Source organism: Esox lucius, chromosome 21 (genome assembly GCF_011004845.1).
Source record: "Esox lucius isolate fEsoLuc1 chromosome 21, fEsoLuc1.pri, whole genome shotgun sequence".
NCBI classification, from domain to species: domain Eukaryota; kingdom Metazoa; phylum Chordata; class Actinopteri; order Esociformes; family Esocidae; genus Esox; species Esox lucius.
In genome coordinates this window covers 823,100-849,064 of record NC_047589.1, presented here as the reverse complement: position 1 = coordinate 849,064, position 25,965 = coordinate 823,100, and the positions used below count along the sequence as shown (strand labels likewise).

At 38.9% G+C, this 25,965-nt stretch overlaps 1 protein-coding gene across 8 annotated transcripts in view; it reads right to left on the bottom strand.

The window, feature by feature from the left end:
* The window catches only part of LOC105028187 (rho GTPase-activating protein 21), a 129,039-nt gene that overhangs the window by 66,726 nt on the left and 36,348 nt on the right, over positions 1-25,965 (bottom strand). For 2 of the 8 annotated variants that reach the window (XM_020045293.3, XM_034289303.1), the window contains exon 1: positions 6,443-7,045. The exons of 3 other annotated variants lie outside the window; for them this stretch is intronic. In XM_020045293.3, the coding sequence (XP_019900852.3) occupies positions 6,443-6,751 (309 nt within the window). In that variant the 5' untranslated portion in view covers positions 6,752-7,045. Of the gene's footprint in view, positions 1-6,442; positions 7,047-25,965 lie in introns of those variants that run through there. 3 more of the 8 variants (XM_010900728.5, XM_010900733.5, XR_002196611.3) reach the window with 2 other exon arrangements.

The following is a 25,965-nucleotide window of genomic DNA, read 5'->3' as shown; positions in this document are numbered from 1 at the left end:
TTAAGAGGCTTGTTGATGCCTAGCTTGCGAACATGAAACCATCATCGTGCTAGCTAGTGCTAGCTGGAACAGTAATATCTGCATTTTGACCAGTTTGCACAAGGCTAAATCTAGCTAAAAGGCAATTAAAAAAAAATCTTCAGCGCAATAGTCGCTTATGTATTAGGTTTGGTCAGACAACCCACAATGCATGCTAGTTTATCTTTATCTTCTGCAGAGAAAGCTAGGTTGTAACACTATTTTCCAGCAGCAAATGGAATCAAGGACCAAAGACTGGAGATGTTTTTCCTCAAACATATCTGCGCACATACAAATAAAATAAACAAGAACATCACATTTTCTATGTCTAATAATTGTTTCTCTATTATCATCAATCTGGTGATTTTTACTTAGCTTTGCCTGACTATCTAGTCAACTAGCTAAATGAGGAATCTAATGAAACCTAATTTGTCAAGTAGAAAAGTAGCAAAATCTGCATAACTGTTCATAAAAACTTCAGCTCTCGCCAACTAATAAATGTCAAATCCACCCTTGTTTAACTCTGTGCTTTGTCAGTGCTTGCGTTGCTTTCAAGTATTTTCATTTCTTGAGTGTTTGGTGTAGACCTACATGAACTCAAACAAAGCTTGTTATTGGCCTTCACACACCTTCAAGGAAGTACACACCCTACAAACATCCCGGCCGTCTATGTTTTACTTGCAACCATGGCAGTGGGGGTCGTGTCAGTCCTAACACTCTGCAGGAGACTGGTTTTTAAGGTTAACGAATGATATGAAATGGGTTATTATAGGATATTTTGAATGGAAAATGCTGCATAGGGCACCTTTAAAACCCAACCACTCTCCAAAGCTAATGAGCAAAAGCTAATTAACAACAATAACAAAAAGGTTCTAACTTAAGCTCTAACTGTTGCTCAATGTGCTCCACCTTATAAAATGATTTACCTAATATAATGTGTTATTTAATAGTAATTTCAATAGTAGTTCTATTTATATTTTACCCCACAAAGTTTTTCCTTAGAAAATTTACACAATACACACTACAGATTGCAAACCTTTATTTTGACGGCAAAATACAAAAATCGGAAATCTTATTGTTGCTGCCAAATGTATATAATGTTTCACTGCAGACCTTTTATTTTGAAGGTTTTATAAAAACTAGAGGTCTTATTGTTACTGCTGAATCTCAAATGTTGCCTGTACGACGTTAACCCATTGTAGCTATCGAGTTGTGACAGCTAGCTAGTTAGCTAGCTTGCTTCCCACCTTTGTTTGTCACTCAGACGATGGCTAACCTTCTTTATATCATATAAGTGACAGCCACTTGCTGACAGTTCAACACAAACGGCGCATGCACAGACACAGCCAGTTACCTTTCTCTGTCCTCACTGGCTAGCTAAATACTATAGCTCTGCTCTGATGCTAATCTTTGCAAGCTGGAAAACGCGCTAAACTTGGCGAAAAATTACAATAAGAGGGAAACATTGGGTACAAAGATTAACCCGCCAGTGTGGCGTCTAGCCAAACAAAATATACCCGTATTTGGCGCTTGACGGGTATTCATTTCAGATCCTGCCTGTCAATCAGACAGAAATGATATCTATAACAAACAATATGTGGAGAAAATTAAGGGTTTTAAATAGTTGCACTATATATGTGCATTTTATTCTGGTGAGAAAGGATGTGTCTTCCACAGTCTCTGCAGCAATGGGTAAGTGACTGAAAAGTTTTAAGGAGGGTAGGTGTAGTCGCATCAACTTAGGCTAGATTTAACTGTTTCTCAGGAGGCACTGAGACAACTTTGCACTAATCCAGGCACTATCAGTAGCTTTCTATTTCCCCATTTCTCTCTTACAACAGTGGAGAGTTCAAAAGTTAAAGGTTCTGCAAGAAAGCATTTCATTGTTAGTCTACAAAGCACGTAGCAAATACAGTTGACAACTTAGAAAATATTTTGATATGATATCTTGGCCATATCATTCAATCTAAGCCTGTTTTGGCAGATACAGTGGGGAGAACAAGTATTTGATACAATGCCGATTTTGCAGGTTTGCCACTTACAAAGTGTAGAAGTCTGTCATTTTTATCATAGGTACACTTCAGCTGTGAGTGACGGAATCTAAAACAAAAATCCAGAAAATTACATTGTATGATTTTTAAGTAATTAATTTGCATTTTATTGCATGACATAAGTATTTGATCACCTACCAGCCAGTAAGAATTTCTCTTAAGGCTCCAGATGTAGGAGCCTCAAGAGAGTGGGCTGGACCTGTACATAGTTGTAGACCTGGTGAGATCAGCCCTGAAGCTCTACTTAGAAATGCTCTGTCGTAATGCTAGTGGACTCATTGGTGGAGAGACACAAACACAGAAATGAAAGACAAAAACAGTGACAGAAGGCGATACAGGGAGGGTTGTGGAGAGGAGCAAGAACTTCAAAAATGCTTTCACCATTACACCAATGCAGCTGGAGATGGTCATTTCAAACAAGCACTTCATGAAGTGACTGAATTAAAGACCATGTCATTTTTATGAACTTTATATTCCTCCATTCTAAAAGGAAAACAAGTAAAAGCAGATCTGTCTATATCTTTTAAAATGAAAATCCACTCATAATATTGTATTTTTCAGGTAAGGTGGCAGGCATAAAGCTTTTAAGCAAAATAGGGTATGAGACAAAAGCATTGACCAAGCACAAGAATGTTTGGGGTAAAATAATTTCCATTGAGTGGTATGTGCTCAACTGTCATGTAATGTTTTGTTCGTCAAATAATTGTATATGCTGAGTTAAAAAAACAACAGAACTCCTGATCTCTTCAATGTGGGTGTTCCACATTCACACACAGCTCTAGCTATATTTAATATGTTGAATTATACAAAAGCAGAAAAAAGGCAGTAGAACAGGGAAAAGGGTCTGTAGGACTGCTGCTGGGAAAGAAGCAAAGGTAATGATGATAAAAGAAATCAAGAATTCCCACCACAAGAACTTAGACTAATAAAAAAGTTATTTGTTTCTCATGTATAAGCTACACCAATTTACAATTCTTAAAGGTGTGTTAACAGTAACTATATATTGGGGTATACTATTAATCCAATTATGATACCCCAGGACTTCACGATTGATAGAATTATGAAATCGTGATAATGACGTGCAATATCCAAATCACTGAATTCCACTATGTTTGGCTTCCAAAAAATGTGAAGGAGACATGTGAGACAGGCATGCAATATCCATAAGCCATTGGTTTTTCTTGCGTGGTCCAACAAAAAGTCTGTATTATCAGTTTTGTGCTTAATACAGACTTAATACCTGTACTAATTCCTTAATTGTAGGCAATGACGAGCAGAAGTGGGAGCCACAGACTGTGCTATATATCCCATCTGGAAAGTGGACCGATGTAAGATTTCTTTTTCAAAAGATAATTTGTACCTCCTTAGTGACTCTTAGTGATTATTTTTCATCCAGCAAAGACATCGGTTTTAAGGTAGAAAAAGGCGCAGAGATACTGCTCCACATACTGTACACACTGTACATCATGGTTATTAATAGTTGCAGGCTCAAGGATGGAGCCTGAAATTCAACTTCATACTGGAGAAAATACAGCTCAAAAATCATGCATAAAATAAGTTTGCATACGTTTGCACAATCTGCAATAACTACCCTCTAACAGCCCTAACCTACCCTCTTTTGAACTATTCAAATGCTATGATCCAACATATTTTTTTAAAATAAGTCAGCAGAATGAACTCTTCACAATTTTTGCAAACTGAGCATATAGTCTACAACTAGGGCTGTCACAATTATTTGAGCCAGATCGCAATTATTTTAATAGCTAACAATCGTGCACAATATTTTGATACCGAAAATTTTGAGGCCAATGTTAGAAATGTCTCAACAAATACCATGTGAATTATCTGTTTCCAAAGGATGTCTAGCCCATGGGTGCAGAAGAGTGTTTTACAACTCTGCGGAATGATATTGCCAAAGATGATTTCCAGAAACTGATTTGCTTCTTAAATTCAGTATGTTTAAACCTAGTTTAGAATTGTTTTGCAATGCACCATAGTCGAGCCTAATTTTGCAACATTATTATTTAATAGACAAATGCGTTTCAGTCGCTTATTCGCATCAACTCTGACCAAAGAAGAGTGTAAAATATTTTGACAAATATATATTTTGTAAAATATTTTGACAAATATTTTAAGTCTAATTTTGTCATTTTCAACCATGTTTCCTAATTAGATAATGCACATTAAAATGTATGGATATAGATATATGTTGTCCCATTGCATATTAAATGTTGAAATACGTTTTTCTATGTAAGGAAGGCTATTTCAATTAACTAAGCTATTTAAAATGTCTAGGCTATAATATTTACAGCAGAGCGAGAGGTGCAACGTCACAATGCGCAGGGAAACGTCATTGCTTTTCGGTTACCGTCTATGAAGAACAATTGTAAACAACATTGATTTAGGGGTCCAAAGTTCCAAAACCATACACATCTGCACCGCTCTGAGTTTATTTTGGTTTCAAGCCAAATGAAAGAGTTGAGCCCAATAATTTGGAGTAATTGAATTGCCGGCTTTGCTCCAGAAAGGTGGCGCTCAAAAGCACAAACACTACAATACTGAAGAACCATCTCCTGACTGACCACGTGTATTTATACAATATTATTAGGCTACACTATAATAATGGCATAATATTTATAATATAAACAAAATTATTAATCGGAATTATTTGCACGGCAATTAATCGTCAACTTAAATGTCGTGACAGCCCTAGCTACAATAATAACATTAAATAAATAGCCTTGAAAATATTAATTAAATAAAATTACATTTATTTCTCTTTGCATTTCAAGCCCATCAAATTAAATAAGGAGGAGCAGAAGCTAGACGCTTTCTGTGGTCTTGCTGGCCTCAGTTGCACCATCAATTATTTTTATTTTTTTTACTGGCCCGGGGATGTCTGCTTTGCCTTAGACATTTCAGATTCATAGAGATCCGGCTGTGGAGTTGTGTGGTGGGGAGTTGCTGCCACAATATGCAGTTTTTGAATCTTGCACCACACTTAGTCACATGACCAAACACTCAGTAATGTCTTACTGTACAGGGTCCAACGGTAACTTTTTCTCACTGGCACTATTGGGCCAGTTGGTCTGAAATCTACTGAGCCAGACAGTATATTTACTGGCCCAAGCTGAATAAAAAAAAATATATAATATAATTGTATTTTACAGATATATAGTATGTAAATATCATATAATCAGAATATTGATTTATACTGGTGTATTTTCTTAATGGTGTCTAGAGACATATTACTGGCTTATAAGCTGTTTAAAATGGCCAGTGGCAAAAGTCATACAGTTCATAGATGCTATTTGTGGTGGAGGTAATCTCAATAAGAAACCATTAAGCATTGTGTTACTCAGTTTAACACAATGCTTAAAGGGTGTCTAAGGAAATATTAAAACTTTGTGTGACGTTAATGCATGACAAAATTATATAATGTCAGCAAATGTATAGCTCTGTGGTGTAGTGATTAAAGACACAGCCTTTCACGTGGGCGACCCGGGTTCGAATCTCGGGAGGGCAACGATAATCAAATATTTTTATTGGGGGCCGGCTGAACTAGGCTTGCCTGGTTTCTTGTTTTAATATATTTTTCTTCTAATGAACAACATTTCTGACCGCATGGTTTTTGTTTACGGAATTTGAGAAGTGTGATATCTAAAATAAGCATGGAAACAAAAGTACCAACTTCGCTTTGATTCATGGCAAGCAAACAGACTAATAGATGAGAAAACGACCTGAGACTCCATCTTTCTCCGCAGCGCCCTCCTAGGCAAATACCTTGTCATTTGAGTGCGGACAGCTTCAGTGCTCCCTCGCTCTTTGACCAAGGGCCAGTGCCATTACACATGACATTACTCACTCCCATTCACCTCATAGGAAAATATGCCGTGGTCCGCCCTCTCTTTGCCGAAAGCTAAACAATGACTGATTTATTCCAACTGGGCACATGTATATGAATTATGAACATCTAAAAGCATTAATTATATATATTTATACATGAAACAATATATGTTTTAAAGAACTTCACCATTATACTGTTCAGATCAAAAAATAAAGCCAATCCACACTGATAACAATTCAAAATACAGAAAGGATGCTTCACTGTCCTTTTAAGCAGCTGCAATTCGTGTAACTTTAAACTGAAAAAATAACACAGATTGCAGTTCAAATTATTTTGGCTAGTGAAAGTGAGCAAAGACAGACGCATAAGACATTCCAGAGGCTAAACAACAAAGTGCCCCATCCCCGGTCACATATTTCTTCACAGGTCAACTTACAAATAATGACAACAGTTCTCTAGTACAGAAAGCCTACAACTATTTTCTTACACAAGACTTTCGAAGCCCTCCGAAAATGTGACACCTTACCCTTGACAGGACACAGTTCCTTCTGGATGCTTCTCGGAGTCGGCCCCAGGACACTCTCCTGTCAGTCTTCCCTCTGAGCCCTAATTCCACTTCTCCCCAGTAAGCTCGGGCTAGCAGTTGGAACCACAGACAGTAGGGCTCCGACATGCAGCCTTCAAACCCAGCCAGGCGAGCCCAGGGACAATTCCCTGCCGAGGGGGAGCAGCCCACCTCTACATCCACCAGATCCACCAGGTCAGGGCAATCCTTAAGGGGCACCGCACTCCCAGAGCCCCCGGCCGAGACCCCCCCGTTCCTCTGGGCCAGCATGGCATAGCCAGCCACACTGCTTTTTGAATCAGTCAAGAAAAAGAACAATAAAAGGCATGCAGTGTGAGTTTTCCTCTACTACTCAGAGAGATATGTCGCAGCTGCTTCTCAGAGAGAAGTTTCTCTCTGATTGTCTTTTTCAGACCCTCTCCTCTTTGCGGTCTCTGGCACTCTCACTTTCTGTCTTCCCTCCCCCTAGTTCTCTATCTAGCTCTGTCGTTTCTTGGTTTAAGGAAAGCAGGGCTGTTCCTCTGTGCTTCCCAAAGCCACATGACGTTTGCACTCAGCAAAGTGTGGCGGAGCTGGGGCAGACTGACGCACCAGCATACCCGCCCACCTCAGACACATCTGGCTGGCTCTACCAGATGAGAACTCTTTAAACTGCCCTTTTTCTCCCTCTCCAGATCCTTTTCATTCTCACCCTTTTACTCTTTTTGGATTTTAGGAAAAAGAGGCTACCTCCTCAATAAATCAAACATATACACACACAGGAATACAAAATGCACATACATAGAAGAAAGCAGCTAAGCCTTGTCTTCTGGGTTACAAGAATAGATAAAGAATCCTCCAAATAGACACTGTGAATCAAAGGGCTATTTGGACAACACTGTCTTAAAGCAAGCCCTTCCCTTACAGATTTGCAGTATAGAAATGCTCCCCTGAAGTCTGCAATCATATACAAATCTGTGTACACGTTCCATTTGCATGCTTTCTTTTTATCTTTCCCAAAATAGGAGTACATCAGAAAGGGGCGTGGGTGTCTTATTTTTAATAGTCATTTCCATAGAATAAACAGGCAGCAACCTTCTCAACAAAACATAAAAAACTATAATAATAACCAGAGAAGACATTTTTTTATAATAATAAAATCAGCAGCATTATCATGAATTATTTACACAAATTTGGATACAAATATGTGCGGGGTGAGTGTGTGCATGAGTATGCGTCCATTTGAGCAGAGTCAATGTAGGTGGTTGCACAGGTTAAGTGTTCAGCTGTCTGGGGCTTCTTTAAAGGGTGATGGTAAACAAACCCACAGGAAGGCTTAATTAAGTGTGTTGTGCCTAAAAAGACAGAATCTGCCAGTATACTGATAGGAAAGCTTTATGATTGGGTCAACAAGACCAAAAATGTATATATATTTAAATCGGATTTGAAATTAGTTTATCTTGACAAACTGAACTCTGCTCCTAAAGATAAAGGTACACAGAAGTCATTTTGGATATGTGAATTCATTGTGCAGGAATGGAAGGAAACTTTAACATAGTTGTCATTTGACATGACGACCACACAAAAAGTAATTTGGGCAAAAAACAAATGACAACAATACGTGTTCAGATAACTATTTATATTTTGAGTCTCTGCCTTGCTAGTTGGTAATAAGACACTATTATCCAACTTAATTAAATGAATTGTTATTCAGAGACCAACTAGATCAGATACCTTTTCTCTCAATAAGATCCCATTTCATTTTGAGGAAGACAAATCATGAAATATTTTATACATGAAAGGTTTGTTTTAAGTTTGGATAAAACATTTAATTAACTGTCACATTGTAGATTTGTAATAAGATGCATATAAAATTTGAAAAATAAAATTAGAGTACAATTTATTTATAATTTATTTAAATGCTGGAAAAGGGTGTTTTGCATATAGACTACCAAAGCAAAAACACAAGATTAACAGAAGTGGTAATAATAAATTAAAAACCATCACATCATAGGCATCTGAATGAAAATGAAAGATAACTTTTCTTTAATTTGGAATTCAGCACAGATAAAAACATGGCAATGACTCAGCTTTGGTTTAACAGTTCAGCATTGTCTAAATGAAGAGTCAAGCCCCAAATTCAAATTCACACCACCGATGCTCCGAAAAGAACGCTAAAGGGTGGGTTGTCCCAAAAATGCCATTTCTACATTATAAATTGCATACTAATTGTATAGAAGCGTGTTCATTCAGCAACATGCTTGGTTGTGTTTGATGTATGCAATTCTTCCGTTTACAAAACCATTTTTTTTCACAGAAATATATTTGTTTGGGTTTGAAGTCTTCAACATATGTCCTGACGAAGGGTGGACCGGTTATTAAATGGTGTTTTTAGAGTTGAATCCATTATGGTTTCATGACTTCAGAGGTAAAAACTGTTTTGAAAATATTCCCCAAAATGAGCTTTAGAAACAGAACATGTAATTAGTTGCTACATGTTGATATGGGATTGAACATTTGGGATAGAACATTTGTTCGCCTGGAAATAGGGGAGGGTGATTAGGGATCGAGCTTTGGTTTCACAACAGGGAAGAGAATCCAGTAAAACACTCTCAGCAACCTGCAGGCAAAATCCAAAATATAAGTGTATATGTCAAAAAGGCTCACGTGAAGGTACAGACTAGGACAAGCTAAAACACGGAAGGCATTCTAGGATCAAAGAACGTTAGAAAGCTTTCACAAACAGGGTTAGTATTTCAGTGATTGGGAGCAGGTAGGAGTGCTGCGTTCGTTGTGATTGGGATCGGAAGGATCGTTGGATCTGGAGGCTATATGTCATCCCAGTGATATGGATGAGAGATGGAACTGTAAACAGAATTTACAGACATGGCAACGAGTGAAACCTCAAGCCTCCTCTTCCACGTCCCTTCTTCACATGCTTGTTGAGGTTAAAGTTCACACTCACCTCAACAAGCTACATCACTGCAGAAGAACAGAAGCTGTGTATGGTGACTATAAGAAATAGTTCGCTAGCACCAGTTTGAAATCAACCAATTCCGCCGGCTGTTTCGTCAGTGTACATTTAAAAAAGAAATCAATGCTACGGCAACTACTGAATGTAATTTGAAGTGTTTTGGAGTAGTTTTCCGCTTGTAATGCAGCTTTGCGACAGCAGTACGAACCATTTCCATTCATGAATTCGGACAATGATAATAACGCTAATTACAGACTGGGACAGAGCTGAATGATGGATTGTTTGAAAAAATTACTATGCGCCTTCTGGAATATCTCTTGGTAAGTGAACTTATGAGAAAATATGAATTTTGGACAAACTATCCCTTTAAGAAGGGCAAAAGACCACAGACACTGGCTAGAAATCCTTAAACTGACTTTTTGTGTGTTTATTTACATTATTTACCCTAAAGGTTAAGTAAAAATTTCAAGAAAGTGTTCCACTGAAGAAGGCCATGATTTGCCATCAAGGATAATCCCTTAATGTAAATGGTCTATGTGAAACCTCGGCTTTCCAATCAATATATTGGAATATTACGGGCCACATGGTTGTCTACGAAACAGTACCATGCCGAAACATATTGTTTAAAGCAATAGGTTGAAGAGTTTTAAGGGTTTTGGGACCATTCAGTCTTCATATAAAATCATTCTTGTGTCCAACTAGGTCACATTATGAGAGATTTGCCGGGGTGTTGGTGCAAACTATAAAAAGGATCCCATTCTGTCAGACAGGAAGCAGATTCCGTAGCACTCAGAGCATCACCCACACGGAATACTTAATTCACCACTGCTATGGAAACAAAACGGGCAACAACAGTCCACCAGGGTTTTTCCTCTGGCCAAGGGAAAAGTGAAACCAAAGCCATTAAGGTCGTGTGAGGGGACAGGGGTCCGGGACAAAGCTCAGGAGTGGAGTGTGTAATGGAGCGTGTAATGTGCTGAACCCGGCTTTCATTCATCTCACTTTCTTCAGCAAACTATGAAGCACACACAACAAACTACAGCAACAACAGGGACACCACTTACCATTTCAGCTATAACTTGAATGGCAAACAGTTTAAACATATAAGTGGTGTATTGTTCTTATACATGCCTTTGTTTTGTTCAATTGGCTTTTGGGCGGAAATAGGTTATATCAGCGCTTCAGCAAGACATTTTGATTCAATATATGGCTAGGGGGGAAAAAGGTTCCTTGAATGTCTTGGAGCAGGTTTTAAAACATTCTTTACAATCAGTGTCAGATTTATTATCTTACACTATATTTTACCAGGATAGTATGCCTAAGAACACTTTTCTGTTGTAAATGAGAGCAGTTACAGATTAACTGCCTTGCTCAGGGACAGAAGAAATACATCAATCAGCCATAACATTATGACCACCTGCCTAATATTGTGTAGGTCCCCCTTTTGCCACCAAAACAGCCCTGACCCCTCAAGGCTCAACTAGACCTCTGAAGGAGTGCTGTGGTATCTGGCACCAAGATGTTAGCAGCAGATCCTTTAAGGCCTGTAAGTTGCGTGGTGGGGCCTCCATGGATTGGACCCATTTGTCCAGTACATCCCACAGATGCTCAATTGGACTGAGATCTGGGGAATTTGGAGGCCAAGTCAACACCTTGAACTCGTTGTTGTCTTCCTCAAACCATTCCTAAGCATTTGCCCAATGCCATCAGGGAATACCGTTGCCATGAAAAGGTGCACATGGTCTGCAACAATGTTTAGGTTGGTGGTACGTGTCAAAGTAACATCCACATGAATGGCAGGACCCAAGGTTTCCCAGGAGAACATTGCTCAAAGCATCACACTGCCTCCACCGGCATAGTGCATCCTGGTGCCACATGTTCTCCAGGTAAACGACGAACACAAACCCGGCCATCCACGTAATGTAAAAGGAAATGTGATTCATCAGACCAGGCTACCTTCTTCCATTGCTCCGTGGTCCAGTTCTGATGCTCACCTGCCCATTGTAGGCGCTTTCGGCAGTGGACAGGGGTCAGCATTGGCACCCTGACTGGTCTGCGGCTATGCAGCCCCATATGCCACAAACTGCAATGCACTGTGGGTTCTGACACCTTTCTGTCAGTACCAGCATTCACCTTTTCAGCGATTTGAGCTACAGTAGCTCGTCTGTTGGATAGGACCACACAGGGCCAGCCTTCGCTCCCCATGTGCATCATTAGCCTTGGCTGCCCATGAACCGTGTTGCCGGTTCACTGCTTTTCCTTCCTTGGACCACTTCTGATAGGTCCTGACCATTGCAGACCAGGAACACCCCAGAAGGGCTGTAGTTTTGGAGATGCTCTGACCCAGTCATCTAGCTATCACAATTTGGCCATGTCAAAGTCGCTCAGATCCTTATGCTTGCCCATTTTTCCTGCTTCTAACACATCAAGTTTGAGGACAGAAAGTTCACTTGATGCCTAATATATCCCACCCACTGACAGGTGCCATTATCAGTGTTATTTACCTCACCTGTCAGTGGTCAAAAATGTTATGGCTGATCGGTGTATACTCTAACCAATAGACTAACCTGCCCCACCAGATATAAATGAAACACTATAAAAAATTTAATTGTTGAAAATAAAAAAAGTGGGTTTGTTTTGTATTTTTATGGTAAAAGTAATAATACAATTCTGCAATTGGAATCCCACTTTAGAGGCCAGATTATTTTTTAAGTAAAAGAGCACAACATTATCCTGTAGCCTAGTTCATACCTACAATCGTTTAATGAGGCTTTTCATTCATTTCACTAAACAAAGAGCTATGATTCCAGGCGATTTGACATAAAAAATCTTTGAGCCAGTCCACAAAATTAACTCCAATCGCAGGTGCGAGGGGTTCTGCTCCCACTCACTGACCAGCAAAGCACCACTCAGGCTTTGTTTGTTTTGGGAATTTTATTAGGTATTTACACCTAGGCCTGCTTTGGCTTCCTTGTCCGGTGCTAGAAACCCATCATTCTACAGCTGGGAGCAAAGTATGAGTCCTCCTGCCAACAGCTCTACCAATGGCCTTGTGGCTTCATGCAATATTGGAGCAGGGGCCAAGGGAAACACAAGAGCGTGGTGTTGGAAGGGATAAGAAAAAGGGATATGTTATGAGATGTTCCAAGTTATTGGTTAGTAAGCTGACACCAAATTAGTGGTGTGCTAAACACCAAGACAGTAGCCCAGCCAATTTGTGGATTTGGATTTGTTGCAGGTGGTCAAATTAAGAGTGTGAAAAGAAAGTTTCACAAATTAGTTCAATTTTTGTGGCACTATTACCGTTAACAGTAGCAGTACAAATAATAACCCAATAATCTTAGGTTTATTCAATTATGGTTCCAACTTTTTTCTGATGTTTTCAGCATCCTGTCAAAACATCTAGCTGGAAAAAACTTTGTGGCAATGCAAAACAGGTTATTTTATGGCGCGATTCTAATTAATTAATATTTCAGAGGCCTAAAAAATAGTAGCTGATTAACTTAACTAATTTGCGTAACAACAAGAATGAGGCCCATGTTCTAAAATGACTAGGAGCACTAGCAGGGGATTAAGAAATATATAAAAGCTCAAGAACCACAATAATCAATTTGAGAAAGGGGTACTACGTGGAGTAAAGAAACAAGTATGCAGGAGGATTAGGGTCCATTCAAGGCAGCCTTTCAAATCTCTTTGCCATTAAAGACTTAATCGGGACATGCTGCATCTGGGTTCTGTAAGGTATGGCTTACTGTAACAAAGGACGAGCTACTGAGGACTGAGGAACAGCCTACTCTCAAAGACATCCAGAGCAGCTTCATACAAACAATTGTCCAATCTGGCAGACCAGAGGAAAGGTTTTGTAACCAGATTTGTTTTTGTTGTGAATTGCCAAGAAAAGTGTCTGTCTGTTCAAGTTTATATGGCATGGGCGGAGGGCTGTGTGTGTACATTATGGTGTAGCTGGAAAGACACAACTTTCCTCAAGGACAGGAGAGACCAGAATTTACCTGAGACCAGAGAGAGAAGTCCTCCCCTCTGTTTGTAAATGAGAACGCTACTAAAAACCTGCTTATTGAAGGGCGAAACAGATATGCCTCTTATATAAAAACGTGCAAATGGCAATGCACGTTTGCTTTCTGCTTTTATGTTCCAGACAAAATCATAAAATACAAAAATAAATAGTCCTGAGGAGTCTACTTGAAATCTGAGAATATCTGCATCTCATCATTACTGGAAATAATTCAAAATAGGGTTGAAATGCCTGAGGTGAAATGCCAGAGATAAGAGAAGGAGATCACTGACAATGCCCCAACTGTGGTTTAAAGATAGGTCTAACTCAAAATAATTAATGATGCAATAACAATTGAAATGTTGCCATGGCGAATCTCATCTGAAGATGCACTTTTAGCACTTTTCCAATGGCTACAACAACCAAAACCACCACAATTCTAAACATCATATACCATCCGTGTTGGTTGCAACACAGAGCCAAACTGTCCATAGGTCTGTAACAGAAGAAATTAGGATTTCCATAAAGACAGCAGTAGCGTAGGCCAGAGAAGCTGCACTGGTGGCCAAATAAAAAATAAAAAAACATATAACACTATATATAATTAATTAACACTACACATTACATATACAGTGGGGAGAACAAGTATTTGACACACTGCCGAATTTGCAGGTTTTCCCACTTCCATTTCTAGCTGGAAAATGTGTTATAACCTGGTGTTATCTGCAAAATGTTAAGAAAAACATATTGTGCTTGTTTGACTAAACCTTATGCAACGTGCATATTTTTGTTCCAGCTAGTGCTAGCTAGCACGATTATCGGTTCATGTTCGCTAGATAGCCATCAACAATAGCCCAGATGACATTTTGATTGGTTTAGCTGTTTACTTTATGGAAAGGGCCTATCAACTTCAACCCCATTTGAAATTAAAGTCTGTTTTCATTGTTCCAGCATCGACAGTTGGAGGTTATTGGTTGGTGGTGACACTGCTTCAAACCAGTCATTGTGTTTGTAGTTAGTGATGACAATGTCAGACTTTAATGGAGTTATAGAACCGATATACATCTCAATGGTGTTAAGTTGCATAGGGCATATTTTAATGGATGTTGTTTTTGACACATTAGAGTGAAAAGCTGTGCTACAATAAAACCTCAGGTCAGTCTCTCTGCAAAAGTTTGTTATTAAGGAAAAATATTTACACTTTCCACAGTATTTCTATGTAGGCATTTTATCATTAATAATTTTATCATTAATCATTTATTTTTCCTTGTAATTCCCTTACCGTTGTGCTGAGTACCGGTTTACTTTCATTTAATAGGTGGTACATTTCTACGCCCTTCTCCCCAGTCCTTAAATTGCCACCTCTATCCCTTGGTGTGTGCATCTTCCTCGGGTGCAACCATCTGAACAAGAACCTAATAATTAAACCTCATCTGTCAATGCTTTTTTTTGGCATCGGGGGGTGACATCAGAAACATATTTCCTTTTTTTTTTTTACGAGAGCAGCTGCTGCCATGATGTGAATGAGCAGCCGGCTGAATGTGTGATTGGCAGTGGCATTTGTCAGGAGGTGTCTGGGGAGTCCGAGGGACAATCAGCTAGATCAAGCAGGGGTGGGGGCTGGGCCTGTGAGCCTCCGCTGGCTTGAGGTCTTTGTTCCTCCCTCTTTCAGGGCCATAGTCCACCAATGCTGCCTCTCTGGCTTACCCTACTACTGTCTTTATGGAAATACCCATTTCTACTCTTACACACATACGGAAACATTGGCCCCTGTGTTGGTATCCAAGGTTGGGAGTTATGTTTGTTGTTGCCACTGGAAAAGTGATAAAACTGTGTTGTACAGATGAGTCACACCATGGCAAAATGTCAGGTTATTTTGAGTTAAATATATCTTTATCCATCTTTCTATTTATATATCACACACACACATTAAAATAGCTTAGTTTATACAATTCTTAAACTTCTCTCCACAGGATGCATTGTGAAAGCAGTGCATGGAAAGGCTATGATTTTCACCTTATAATGGTGTGATTCATGGCTAATCGGGTGCGAGAATTCAATGCCCAGATCAAGCCCCGCCTCCACGTCAATAGAGGCTCAAAACTGGATTTTGAGAAAACATGATTCGAACAAAGGTGGGAAGAAAATGTAATCATAAGAAGAAGCGAACGTGGAAAAAACGTGTTGAACAAAGACATTTTAAGATCGGACACGAAAATCCATTTAATGATTTTAGCATACACTTTTTCCATGCTTGAATAATTTTTTTTCATACGATTCAATTTCGTTTTTTCATACTATGAAATGTATTTTTTTACAGTTAATACATTTGAGCTCAATTCGGCTCTATATAGAATTCCCAAGGTCTGCAAGGCTGTAATTGATGCAAATGGTGGATACTTTAATGAAAGCAAATTTGATCAAGAATTTTATTTAAATAAAATCATTTAAATAAAAATCCTTATTTCTAACCTCAATGATTGTATTTCCTATTCATCTTGCTATATTTCCTATTCAAACTCATTTCATGTATGATTTAACTGAAAAGAAGGACCTTTCTAAGTGACCCCAAACTTTGGAATGGTATTGTGTATGTGTGGTGTATCCCATCGTGTTGTGATCTGAGGTGGTCACTGGAGGTCAAGCATGGGAGAAACTTGAATCAAATGTTGAAACGCCATTAAAACCAAATGTTAAAATGCTTCCGTCCTTTATTCCTAAGGCAGGGAAACATTGTGTTCGCTATTAGCTTGTGCAAAATGTTTAATGTGCAGATGGCACCTGCTCCTACAGTCCCACAACTGGACAGGCACAGACACAGATGTGCATCTGGCAACATTATATATATATATATACATACGCAGGTACGCGCACACGCAAGTACATTGTGATGAATTAAGAGCAAAATGAATATATGAAACATATCAATGAGGAGGAACAGTGTTCTGCAGGCCTGTATGGCTGAGGTACAGGTTTATTTTTGAAGACTTATGTTCTGCCTTCAGTCTGGCACACCACATATTGGCAGCCTAATATTTGTCCTGGGTTGTGTGTCTCGGTGTCTACTGTGGATCACGTTGCTGTGGTCAGCCCTGTCCATTATTTTTGGTTTGATTGTAGGTGTATGTCTGTGTGAGGGTGTAGGGGTGAAGTTGAAATGATGTTCATATAAATGGTTTACAGATAGATAATGTCTGCTCGCTCATTGCTGATCTACTACCCTCCAATTATAATTTTTTTAAGTGATTGATGGAGACTTAACACTATTCTTAGCAAAATATACATACACAAATAACAGAACTTTTACTCTAAAATTATTAAATGTAAACAAGGCCATCTCAAAATAGAAATCGATTTTGAAGCCAAATTTGAAAAGCAGCATGGTTTCCTTATATTTTACTGCAATCAATAAACAAACACAGCAACAACTAATGTTAGCCTTCCTTTGACTTGTCCAACACGCACTTGGTCACACACACAGAAGATAAGTGTCATACATGTTTTCCTTTCCTGCTTCTTGTGTGTCTACGTTGATACTGGGTGAAATATTTATGACCCTGATTCAAAATTCATGATTGGTTTGAGCAAGAACTTCCTTAGCTATAAAAATATGCCCAATAATGGTGTGTTAAGTTTATGTTGACATGAAACCCATTCTTAGCCTGGCCCTCATTCTCTGTGTGGTCTTACATGAGACCATGGGTGACTAGGGATTTAACCTACAATGTAAGGTTTAAGGAACAAAAGTCATCTCATACAGAGTGTTATATTCATGCAATATCCAGCTAGTAAATTGGACAATCTATTTCAGAGAAAGATAGGTCTCACAGAGTCTCAGGTCTATTTCAGTACATATCAAATTCAAAGCTCGGATTGGTAAGATAAAGTGGTGCATGACATAACACAGAATAGGTCATATCTGAATTCATTTGGCAGGAATGTGCCAATAAAATTTAGAATTTTAGGGGAAATTCACATAATGGACTGAATACAAAAATAAAATCTGTTTTTATTCAGTCTCTGGATGGGATGGAACCGTCTGGAGCCAAAAGAATGATGGAACAAGGACACACCCTTAAACAACAAAGAAAGCCTGGAGTTGTAAATTACACTGGTATTAAAAGCAAGAGAAAAAGAGAGCGAGGGAGGAACATTAAAAGAGAGAGATAAGACCAAACTAAGGGAAAAGAATACCAGCTTCCAACTGAGATACATTACTCAGATGATCACCAGGGATCGAGTCATTAAGAATGTCTGAAACATTTAATAGAGGAAATTCACTTCCCTGTAAATTACCATGGTGTTCCTTCCTGTGTAAACAAAGCCTGGGCACAAGCACATGGAACAGCCTTTTCTACTCCTCCACTCCGAGCTCTTGGGCCGATAGGTTCGCACAAACACATTTTCCTGCTTCTAATCTCTGGGTCTTAAATCAAAACAACTCAAATATTTATGCTGTTGATTTGCATGCATTGACTAGGCCCCAAGGGATCTCATCATGCATTTTCTTTTGGACAGTGTAAGTTTGGTAATGGTGAAAGCAGGCAGACAAAGGAAGATAATCGTTTTCAACCAAACTATCCACAGAATGAAAATTTGCTTTGTAATAGGGCTGGGTGATATGGCCCAAAACTTACATCCTGATATATTCAAGATATTTTGTTGATACGATATTATTGACAATATATTTATTTGTATATCCAGAGAAATATACAAATACATTCTTAGTTTCTGAGAAATTAAGGCTATTCCATGCAAGAAATTGCAAAGAAACTGAAGATCTCGTACAACATTGTGTACTACTCCCTTCACAGAACAGTGCAATCTTTCTCTAACCAGAATAGAAAGAAGAGTGGGAGGGCCCGGTGCACAACTGAGGACAAATAAATGAACTGAATACGTCAACAATAAAAAGATAAAATTACAATGGGTGAAAACTGGAAACTCAAAAGAGGAATACTGGGAGGGGGGGGGTGAAGGCCTGAATACTGGGAAAAAAGGCCTGCATGCCAGAGTTACCTCTTCACTGTTAACATTGAGAATGGTGTTTTGCAGGTATTATTTAATGAAGATGCCAGTTGTGGAACTGTGAGCTGTCTGTTTCTGAAACTAAACGCTCATATATTTGTCCTCTTGCCCAGTCGTGCACCGGGGCCTCCAAATCCTCTTTAAATAGGCACAGTTAGTTGAATATTAGATCAACAAAAATTATTTTATTACACTGCTCAAAACAATTAAGGGAACATGTAATCATCAAAGTATGACACCAAGTGAATAAAACTTCACAGATATCAATCTTCCCAGTTTGGAAGCAAATTGTGAATCAATTTCACCTGTTTTGGTGCAGATGAAAGTGACAACAGGTGCACAGGACAGGTACACACAAGACAACCCACAAAAAGGGAAAGGTTTTACAGGTGGTGGCCACAGACAATTGCTTTCTCCTTATCCTTCCTGACTGATTCCTCTCTAGTTTGGTGTTTTGTTAGCGTCCTTGTCACTACTGGTAGCATGAGGCGGTACCTGCAGCGGGCTACTGGTGTGCATGTTTCTGAATAAACTGTCAGAAACAGACTCCATGAGGGTGGCATGAGGGACCTCTAGTGGGACCTGACCCAGGTCTGGAAGGAGATCTCCCTGGACACCATCCGCCATCTCATCAGCAGCATGCTCAGACGCTGTCGGGAGTGCATACAGGCACGTGGGGGCCATACACAGTACTGAGTCACATTATGGGTTGTCGGGATTAAATTCATGCAAGTTGAAACAGTGATTTCAATTGAGTTTAAATCCAGTTCTCAGTCAGTTGGTGATTTTGGTTTCCATCGACCGTTGTTACGTCATTTTGTTCTCAACAAATTACACAATGTACAGTAAAGATTTTAATCTTTAATACATTTCCTTCATCAAGACACGATATGTGATTTAAGTGTTCCCTTAATTTTTTTGAGCAATGTATTTCAGTACTTCTTTTTACATTATGTTTTTTTGTTTGTTTAAATAAATGATTTTCCAAACTAATATTACATTTCCAATCTCTGTTTTTTACATACGATGATGTACCATGAAATAAAATAAAAACTTTTCTAAGACGTTTTATGATATGGTCTCCTTCACACGTTTGTTGTTTATGTTCATCAATCAAAGCCGTAGTGGTGTGGTGACCCACTCAGTCAGAATGATGCAATATACTGTATACTGCATAGACTACTGTGACCTATGAAAAAATGAATTGGCCACAAAACGCTACATAAAGTTAGGCTGTGGAATCTAAAGGCAGCTGAGAGTGCAGTGAGTTAAGCGAATAGCATATAGTTGGCCAGCTAAGCTCTAGACTCTTACATCCAATAAACCCAGTGTTAATAAATACTGTCTTCCAGTTCTGAAGCCAGATTTTGCATGTCTACAACATAGACACTAGTGATGCACCAACTGATCGTCTGGTGACTAGAATAGACAGGTTTTCAGCTGATCGGCCATGACCGGTGACTGGACGATCAGTCTCATATATACGATTCTGTACTGATCAAATTTAAACCCATGCGCCTCACTATAGTTCACGTCGTGCACACAAACGCAAAGCGACTAAACTAGCAAACAAAAAGCGCCTATGAGCGCAGAGCCAGCCACAAGCCAGCAGCCTCTGCTATCTTTCAGCAATGAAAAGACCAAAAATTAGAAATGAGATGCATTACCTGATGCCAAGATACAGTATACCAAATAGGCAATACTTCCTGCATGTCGCATTACCAGAATTGTTTAATCTCGTGTCACAACACACCCATTGTGCACTAGCCCAATTGCAAAGCAATCAGTTTTAGAACTGACATTTGGACGTCTAGAGTAAGCTTGATGTCATTGTTGAGCCTGACTGCTCAGTGGGTGGACAAAGATTTCCATCAAAAAAAGTCCTGCTACACTGTTAAGAAATACCAGGGTCCCACACTGCTGCTAATCTAACATCCACATTTCACACAACGTTGCAAAGGTGGGACATAGACAATACCAGGGTCATGTGGTGTTGCAAGACATTTCCATTATGTATGCCAGAGTATGCCATTAATGTTCAAGTGACTGCATTAGCTCAATACGTGTTGACAACAACCTAAAGGTGCCTTCTTTTTTTTTCTGTTTCTATTACCTTTTCCATCTGTTTTCATTTGGAGAAGTACAAAACCTGCACTTCTTTATACAAAATATTTAAAAAATTTAAAGAAGAAAGAAAGCTGTCTAGTAACCTGGAGCATTTTTTTTTTCAGATTTGTTTGAGTGAGGTGAGACAACGTCCTGTAACATGGTGCAGATTTGGAGAAAAACAATGTTTTATTATCAACATTAGGGGTGTAAGAACGTAAAAGTCACGGTTAAGTACGTTCCGAAAATTTCGGTACAGTGGAAAAAGACAAGGAAAACATAACATTTCTTTTAATTTATCATGAAGTTATAAAGTTTGCCCATTGCCATTATAGTTATAGCTACAATAGGTAGGCTTTCTTCAGTAAAATAATCTATTGCAGCATTTTGCAATTACTCACCAGTCAGAAAGCAGTTGAAGTTCTGAATAATATGAAACATTTAATTACCTGTTCCAAAGAATGCGCTAACTCAGAGTTCAATGTTATTGTTAGCCTTGCTAACGTTAGCTTAGGATTTCTGGTTGCTAGCTATTGAGAGCTAGTCTTCTTTTGATTCTTTGCAGTTTTCATAGGGTATGCTGTTGTAAACAAGGGAGGAACTGGCAGTTTGTCATCCTAGTCTCTAGCTGCCATTATAGTTCCTTACAGTAAGTGAACTTTGCTCCCTATGGGGTATTTATGCTATATATCATCCAGGTAGAGGCTGGAATAGAGTTGGCTGGAAAATTGCATCAGGCTCCAAAAATAAAATAAATTACATTTCACTAGCACCGAACTGTCTGCATTGCTAAACAACTCTTAGAGGGCCTCATTGGCTTATACAACATGTTTTTACAGGACAAACATGATTGTTTTTACTAGGGGTCGACCACTATGTTTTTTTCAGGGCTGATTCCAATATCAACTGTAGTGATGACCAATATTTATTTTTACTGTCAAAACTTTAAGTATTAGAAAACAGAACAGTTGAAACTTTATATTTTGAAGAATAAAGTGCAGGGAGCTTATAGCAGCATTTCTTGTGAAATTAAACTTACATTTCATATAGATAAAAATAACTAAATAGCTTCCCAAATCAGGTACATTTTACTGTTTACAATATCTGTCAGGTTTCTTTCCTGTAAAAATGAATGAATAAAGTGTGTGTAACATTACCTTTTCTGTGGTGTAGCCATCTGCAATGAAAGGGGGTTTCAAAAGTGAAAGGTAAGAGGGTCAAAGAACTAAAATATGCTTAAATTACAGCACAAATGCATTTTCTAATACTTTCTGTGCAAGTCGGTTCCAGTTCTATGAACGTAATGTATTAAAATGATAACAGGGAACCAAACAGCACCATTACTGGTATTTCTGCTATAGCGTAATGCTTAGAGTATGGTACAAGTAGTGACATGCAAGAATTAACGTTAGGTCAAATTTTTTGATAATCAGATGACCAAATAAATGGTAAACAAAAACTTGTTAAAGTTACACTAGCTATTGCATTCAATTAATTAGCTAAATAATTCATAGTAGTTTGCAAGGTAGCCAATAAAGTGCAAATGATAGGCAACAGAATTTCCTCACAAAGGAGGTAAAATCTTGAACTTCAGCCAAGTTGACTTTACTTTTGATAAACCTAGCCATCATGTAAAAACATACAAAGGAAATATGGGCGAGTATTCTGTTAAATATTATTTGTTACCATACGAACGATAGTTATCTAGTTGCATTCGCACTGACATAGTTAGAAAAAAATTTGACTACATAAATAAACTCAAATGTTAGCTTTAGCTATCTTTTACTGCAACAAAGAGCATTCGGCAAGGACTTTTGCATATCAGATGTGGCTGATTTATCATGTTTGCCCTATTAAATGGGGGTCAGATTTAAAAACATAATCGGCCCCTGACAGCCATAGAGCCAATGTTAGATAAAGTACAACACCCACTCTTTCGCGCATTCAATAGCAGCGTTTTTGTTGGATCAGTAGTTTATAAAAACATATTTGGGTTAACAGAATACTATTCGAACAATAACACCTACTATTCGGATACCAAAATCATGTCCAATGCACATCTCTAGTATAAAATTCCAATATCTGCCATGGCAGACTCCTTCACTAGTAGACCATGTGCCCGCCATCATACATACAATGGGGAGAACAAGGATTTGATACACTGCCGATTTTGCAGGTTTTCCTACTTACAAAGCATGTAGAGGTCTGTGGACAGGTGTCTTTTATACAGTTAATGAGTTCAAACAGGTGCAGTTAATACAGGTAATGAGTGGAGAACAGGAGGGCTTCTTAAAGAAAAACTTACAGGTCTGTGAGGGCCAGAATTCTTAATGGTTGGTAGGTGATCAAATAATTATGTCATGCAATAAAATGCAAATTAATTACTTAAAAATCATGTGATTTTCTGGATTTTTGTCTCTCACAGTTGAAGTGTACCTATGATAAAAATTACAGATCTCTACATGCTTTGTAAGTAGGAAAACCTGCAAAATCGGCAGTGTATCAAATACTTGTTCTCCCCACTGTAGCTATGTCTGAAAGCTAGTAGGTAAGCCGCTAATGGGTATGTACTTATTGCCCTCTAATTGTCTGCTTAGATATTTAAAAATTGGACTATGCACGCAATCCTAACGCATGTGAAAGCTTTTTGTATCAAATATGCACAAAGCAAAAATCTCAATATTGTGATCTCAAAGATTGTTATTTTCATTATTTCATTACTTAAAAAACTCAATCAATTATGGCCCAGCCCTACTTAGTATTAGTTGCCGCATTAACCTATTGACTGAGAAATAGCTGACGGTGTGAAATGTCAACAAGTGCTTTCTCTCGGTTTGCTTACTAACTACTGATAAAATAAAACTGGATAAAAGCCTCCCTATGCAGTTATCAATGGCTTTCAATGAGAGCATTCTGGCACATTTCCCCTCTCTCTAACACTGCCTCCTTGTTGCTGCTCTCTCAGCATTCCTCCAGGTGCAAGTAGGCTGACTAAAGGCTTCCTGGGGTGGATACAGGTCTGATTTATAGCCTGTCATTTGTGTTGTGAACTGGCTGTGCTGTAATCAGTGGGTTTGGCATCATGTCTGCACTGACGTATGCTGTCAATCCTGATGGGAGGAACGAGTTCTTCCAAAAGTACAACTGAAACCTTAGGAACAGAGGTAGGTAGACTAGTAGTTTCAAAACATTTGGTCAGTTATCAAAAGCTTGCTCGTTCAAATCCTTGAGCCAACATGGTGGAAAAACAATGGGCCTCATTCACCAACTGTTCTTAAGAAGAAATTCCTTCTTAAAACCCACTTACGCAGTTTCCACGAAGATTCCTACTTTCCCCAATATTTTCATATTTGGGATTTGTTCTTAGGGAACACTCATTCAAGTGCACTTTCAAGAGCACACTTACATTTGAGTGCTGACATGTTTGTGCTAAATAATTATGCATTCATCAATTCTACAGTTTCATAACATATAGGATTGAAATTACAATAATATTTCATCATTTATAATATGTTTTTAATAATAATTTGGCAAAAATTATTTTGGCCTCAGATTAGAGATTTATCCTTTTTTCAATCTCAGTTGTGCGCCCTTCTTTGGATACAGTGTTCACTGAATGAGAAATAGTATCCCATGCAACTTTTTTTGTTGTTATTTCATATCCGCTACTGACGCTACTCAATATGACAGCTTGTTTGCTGTTCACTTTCTGCAGCAGTACCTCCACTTTAGAACTACTGAAGTTTATTTTACATTTGGAGTCCGGTGCTCCACCATCTTTAGATTTTGGTTTGGCCATTTTGGTTTGGCCACCTATCAAGATTTCTTTTGAATTTCTGGATTAATCTCAAATCGCATACTTTGGACTTTCTAATCAACAGACCCATGTCTGCCAGGTTAGAAAACCTCACCTCCTCCACCCTGATCCTGAACACTGGAGTTTCCCCCTCCTGTACACAGTTCCAACACATTGGCAAGTTCGCAGACGACACCACGGTGGTATGCCTGATAAGTGACAAGGACAAGTCAGCCTACAGGGAGGAGGTCAAATGCCTGAACTCATTGTGAATTACAGGAAGTCTAAAGGCTGCAGTCACGACCCAGTTGTCATTGATGCCACTGATGTGAAACGAGTGTCCAGCATTCCTGGGTGTCCAAATCTCCCGAAGACCTCTCCTGGACCCTCAACACCTCAACCCTGGTCAAAAAGGCGCAGTAGCGCCTATACATTTTGAGGAGGCTGAAGAAGGCCAGTTGTCTTCTCAGATCCTCGTGAACTTCTACTGCTGCACATTTTAGAGCATTTTGACCAACTGTGCCACAGTGTGGTTTGGTGGATGTGGCGTGGCAGACCAGAAGGCACTACAACGGGTGGTGAAAACCGCCCAGCATCATCACTGGTGCCCAGCTCCCAGCCATTGTGGACCTTCAGCGCAAGCAGTGTCTGCACAGGGCGCATGGCATCATCAGGGACCCTTCACACCCATGCCACAAATGTTTGCCCACCTACCAGCAGGCTCAGGAACAGCTTCTTCCAATCTACTGTAAACCTGCTGAACTTTGTGACCCATCACAGCAATGAGGTTCCCGAGGAAGACAAGTAGTACAAGGGAGTAGTGCAACAAGGTCCCTGAGAGGCAGAACTAAGCGGTGTGTAAATGTTCTGCCCTCCCCGATTTGCCTTCATTGCTCATTCAGAATTGCCATTTTGTGCTGCATTTGCCTTCATTGAACATCTATACTTTCCGAATGTAACATACACTTTACTTAGTACTTGTACATTTCCTGCACTGTTCTATTTGCACTTCTGGTTAGATGCTAACTGCATTTCATTGTACTGTATTCATACTGTTCAATGACAATAATGTTGAATCTAACCTTATACTACATACTACGTACTGCAAGTACGTACTTTGCGGGTGATGAAGTATGTACCGTTTAGTGTAAACTAATGTCAGTCTTGAGATATACTACTTCGTCATAAAATTGCGTCTCAACATTAGATACTTTTTTCGGTATTAACCTCACGCCAAGTTTGAATATTTAGCCAGACACCATTAAGCATTGTGTTAAACTGACTAATGTTTCTTATTAAGTTTACTTCTACCACAAATCACATCTATGAATTGTATGGCTTTTGCCACTGCCCGTTTTAATAGCTTACAAGCCAGTCTTACTACTTGGAATAGTCATAAGAATTGTGCCAATGCTAACACGACTAAAGATGAACTTTACACTGCCAAAGCTATTTCATTTCATGGCACAACATCCGTTTTTCTTTCCTACGTGAATGACATTGATGCAATAACTATCAATATAGGTGATGCTAACTGATTTTTTCGTCAAGTAAAATGACAAGAGAATCGTGGAAACCCCTCTTCTTTA